Source organism: Nicotiana tomentosiformis, chromosome 12 (genome assembly GCF_000390325.3).
Source record: "Nicotiana tomentosiformis chromosome 12, ASM39032v3, whole genome shotgun sequence".
In the NCBI taxonomy this organism is placed as follows: Eukaryota; Viridiplantae; Streptophyta; class Magnoliopsida; order Solanales; family Solanaceae; genus Nicotiana; species Nicotiana tomentosiformis.
In genome coordinates, this window is record NC_090823.1 from 57,205,317 (window position 1) to 57,209,553 (window position 4,237).

The 4,237-nt window shown below is 45.1% G+C and overlaps 1 protein-coding gene across 1 annotated transcript; it reads left to right on the forward strand.

Moving 5' to 3' along the window:
* The first annotated feature begins 1,100 nt into the window (after positions 1-1,100).
* Positions 1,101-3,158, forward strand: LOC138902686 (uncharacterized). The gene is made up of 2 exons (XM_070190575.1): positions 1,101-1,995; positions 2,647-3,158. Exons 1-2 carry the CDS (start codon positions 1,101-1,103, stop codon positions 3,156-3,158), a joined length of 1,407 nt encoding a protein of 468 aa, XP_070046676.1.
* Positions 3,159-4,237: the final 1,079 nt, after the last annotated feature.

A 4,237-nucleotide genomic window follows, 5' to 3' on the forward strand; every position in this document is an offset into this window, starting at 1 on the left:
GCTACAACAACGTCTTCAGACATTGAAGCAATGGTCCATGTCTGTGGATGAATACTATAAGGCTATGGATATGGCTATGATCCAAGATAATTATATGAATGAAGAAGAGGCTATGTGGATGAAATTGTGAAAATGGTTGATGTCTCAAATAAGATGGCCTAGCCGATCAGGCCGTGATCTAACGCCATACTGCACACATGGTGGCACTGTACTGGAAATTATAATGAAATTATGGTTGATGTCTCAAATGAGATGGCCTAGTCGATCGGGCCGAGATCGGACTCCGTGTAAGAATACGGAGGTATTGCAAATTGTGGAATATCGGAACTAAAGATCACCCAACCTAATAATATGGAAATTGAGTTGAAAACGTATATGATCCTTAACTTGTTGTTTTAATATTATTTGATTCTTGACTGTTCCTCTTGTATTATTATTCGTTCTATTTAGTTGGTGTTTAGATTTACATACTAGTGCTATTGGACAGTACTAACATCCTTTTGCCGGGGGCGCTGAATCTTTAAATGGATACATGTGGTTACATAGCAGGCAATGTTGATCACAGATAGTGGCATCCCTTTCTCAGCGAACTCGGTGAGCCCCATTTCATTCCGGGTTCATGTATTATACCTTTTGTTTATATTATGGTCACTTTTGAGGTATAGCCGGGGCCTTGTTGCCGGCACCATCTTTACCCTCTTTTGTATCTTTAGAGGCTTCGTAGACACTATGTGGGTTGCATATGGGTGTTGGGAATGTTAAACAAGTATATGTTCTGTTTGATAAGTTGTCCCTCTCAGACTATAAGAATCAGTGTATTTTGAGACTTAAAGGCAAAATAGTTAATGAAACAGATTCCTTTAACTGTGCAACTGTTCCTCCTTTAACTCGTGCATTACTTTAACTTTCAGTATATGGCACCTAAGAAGAGAGCAAAAACTTGCCTAGGAGCCAACGCCGCCTTAGGAGTGGCAGTTGACCTTTCATTTGATAATGCGGGTGAACACCCGAGGGGTGAGGATAATCCCCTGACTACTACACTACCTGATTCCACTACACCGGCCTAGGCCACACCAGTTCCTACACCTACTGAGGGTGCGATGATTCCTCCACTGGATATTCCCATTCCACCTCCAACCCCAGCTTCCGGCTCTGGTATTTCTGATGGGGATCTTAGGGGAGCTATTCAGATGCTGACTCAAATAGTGGCTTCTCAGGCCCAAAGGTCGAATGTTGCACCCACATCTTCTAGCCAACAAGGGGATTCTAGTAGTTCCAAGGTGAACAGGTTTCTGCAGTTGGATCCTCTAGTGTTCACGGGTGGTAATCCCGATGAAGACCCACAAGACTTCACTGATGAGATGTATAAGAATCTCCGGGTTATGCGCAATACTGAGACGGAGGGAGTGGCATTGGCCACTTACCGCCTGAAAGGGGTGGCATATTCTTGGTTTGAGCTGTGGGAGGACTTTCGGGAGGAGGGGAGCCATCCAGCAAGATGGAGTGAGTTTGCGGATGCCTTTATAAACCATTTCTTGCCTGCGAAGACCAGGGCAGCCCGTGCCGCAGAGTTTGAGAATCTTGAGCAAGGGAGTAGGAGTGTGTGGGAGTATCACATGGAGTTTGCGCGCCTGTCAAAATATGCTATTCACATGTTGCCTACTATGGAGGCCAGAGTGTGCCGGTTTGTGCAGGGCCTTGGCCCCTTAGTTATCAATGAGGCCGCTGCCTTGAATTCAGACATGAACTATTGGAAGATGGTAGCATTTGCTCAAGCTACAGAAGACCGCAAGTTGAAGAATAGGAGGGAGCGAGAAGGTACCAGCAAGGCCCGGTGCGCAAACAACTTTGGGGAGTCATTTGGTGGGGAGAGATCAGCTTTCAGGGGAGGGTCATCAACATCAGAGCCAACCCAGTCTCATGCTCAATCTTTAGCCAGTGCACCGCCAGCGGGGCATAGTCAGCAGCCGGGGAGTCGCTTCAGGCCCAATCAGGGTAGCAGGGGACCCTACCATCAGGGCCGATCAAGAGGGAGATTCCCGCAGCAGCAGAGGACCCCATGCCCCAGGTGTGGGAAGATGCACTCGGGGATCTGCTACATGGACTTACCTATATGTTATAGGTGCGGATTGAGTGGTCATATTCAGAGGGAGTGCCGTTGATCCCGCCATGGTACGGGAAAGGGCACAACATAACCGTCCATTTGTGCAGCTTCTACATCTTCAGCACCCCCTCCAGCTCGAGGCGCTTCGGCACCAGCAGAGCGTGGTGCAACGAGGGGTGGTGCATAGAGTTCAGGAGGACCCACCCGTTTCTATGCTATGATTGGTCGCCAGAGTGCAGAGGCTTCTCCAGATGTCATCACAGGTATATTGACTGTCCAAACTCATGATTTATATGCTCTTATTGATCCCGATTCCACCTTATCCTATGTTACCCCTTTTGTTGCTATGGAATTTGGGATAGAATCGGAATAGCTTCCTGAGCCGTTCTCCATATCTACTTCGGTTAGCGAGTCTATTGTGGCCGCACAGGTATATAAGGGTTGTGTTGTTACGGTACGTAGTTCAGACACCGTGAACGAACTCATTGAATTGGGGATGGTCAAATTTGATGTAATTAAGGGAATGGATTGGCTTTATTTAGGTTTTGTTAAGCTCGACTGCCGAACTAGAACTGTGATGTTTGAATTTCCTAATGAGCCGGTTGTTGAGTGGAAGAGGGATAATGTGGTACAGAAGGGTAGGTTTATTTCTTACCTTAAGGCCACGAAGATGATTAACAAAGGGTGTATCTATTATTTGGTCCAGGTTACGGACACCGACGCTGAGGCACCTACACTCGAGTCCATGCCAGTTGTGAATGAATTTCCAGAGGTCTTTCCTGATGAGCTTCCTGGTATTCCGCCAGACAGGGAGATTGATTTTGGGATTGATGTGATTCCAGACATGCATCATATATCCATTCCACCCTATAGAATGGCACCAGTAGAATTGAAGGAACTAAAGAAACAGTTGAAGGATTTGTTAGAGAAGGGTTTCATCCGACTGAGTGTGTCTCCATGGGGCACATCGGTTCTCTTCGTGAGGAAGAAAGATGGATCACTGAGGATGTGCATTGACTACCGGCAGCTCAACAAAGTCACAATCAAAGAATAGATGATTTGTTTGATTAGTTACAGGGTGCTAGATACTTCTCCAAAATTGATTTACGATCCGGGTATTACCAATTGAAGATCAGGGAGCAGGATATTCTGAAAACAGCTTCCAAAACCCGGTATCGGCACTTTGAATTTCTGGTAATGTCTTTTGGGCTAACAAATTCCCCAACAACTTTCATGGATCTTGTGAATCGGGTTTTGAAGCCTTTCCTCGACTCTTTTGTGATATTGTTCATTGACAACATTCTTGTGTATTCACGAGGTTGGGAGGACCATGTCGATTATCTCAGGGCAGTTTTGTTGACTCTTCATCAGCACCAATTGTATGTGAAGTTTTCAAAGTGCAAAATTTGGCTAGAATCTTTCGCATTCTTGGGTCATGTTGTCTCTAGAGAAGTAATTAAGGTTGATTCTCAAAAGATTTCAGCAGTAAAGAATTGGCCTAGACCTACAATGCCCACCGAGATTTGTAGTTTCTTGGGCTTACCAGGGTATTATAGGAAGTTTGTGGAGGGTTTCTTTACTCTTGCCTCTACATTGACTAAATTGACTCAGAAAGCAGTTGAGTTCCAATGGTCTGCTGCTCTTGAAAGGAGCTTCTAGGAGTTGAAATCGAAATTAACTATGGCGCCGGTGTTGACCCTGACTGAGGGTACTGATGAATTCGTGGTATATTGTGATGCTTCAAGAATTGGGCTTGGGTGTGTGTTAATGCAACACGGGAAGGTTATATCATATGCTTCTAGGCAACTCAAAAATCATGAAAAGAATTATCCAACACATGACTTAGAACTTGCGGCGGTGGTTTTTGCATTAAAAATTTGGCATCACTATTTGTATGAGGTCCATGTGGATGTATTCACGGACCACAAGTTTCTTCCATATATTTTCAAACAAAAGGAGCTAAATCTGAGGCAGAGAAGATGGCTTGAGTTACTCAAGGATTACGATATCGATATTCTATATCACCCGGGGAAAGCCAATGTTGAGGCAGATGCTCTTAGCCGGAAATCTATGGGTAGTTTACCACACTTGGAGGTATATCAAAGGCCATTGGCCAAGGAAGTCCATCGATTG

Excerpts from the sequence above, each read along its gene's own strand:
- LOC138902686 (XM_070190575.1), top strand. The coding sequence starts at position 1,101 with ATGATTCCTCCACTGGATATTCCCATTCCACCTCCAACCCCAGCTTCC. Across the intron at positions 1,996-2,646 it reads TCGCTTCAGGCCCAATCAGG|GTTTTGTTAAGCTCGACTGC; the intron begins GTAGCAGGGGAC and ends GGCTTTATTTAG.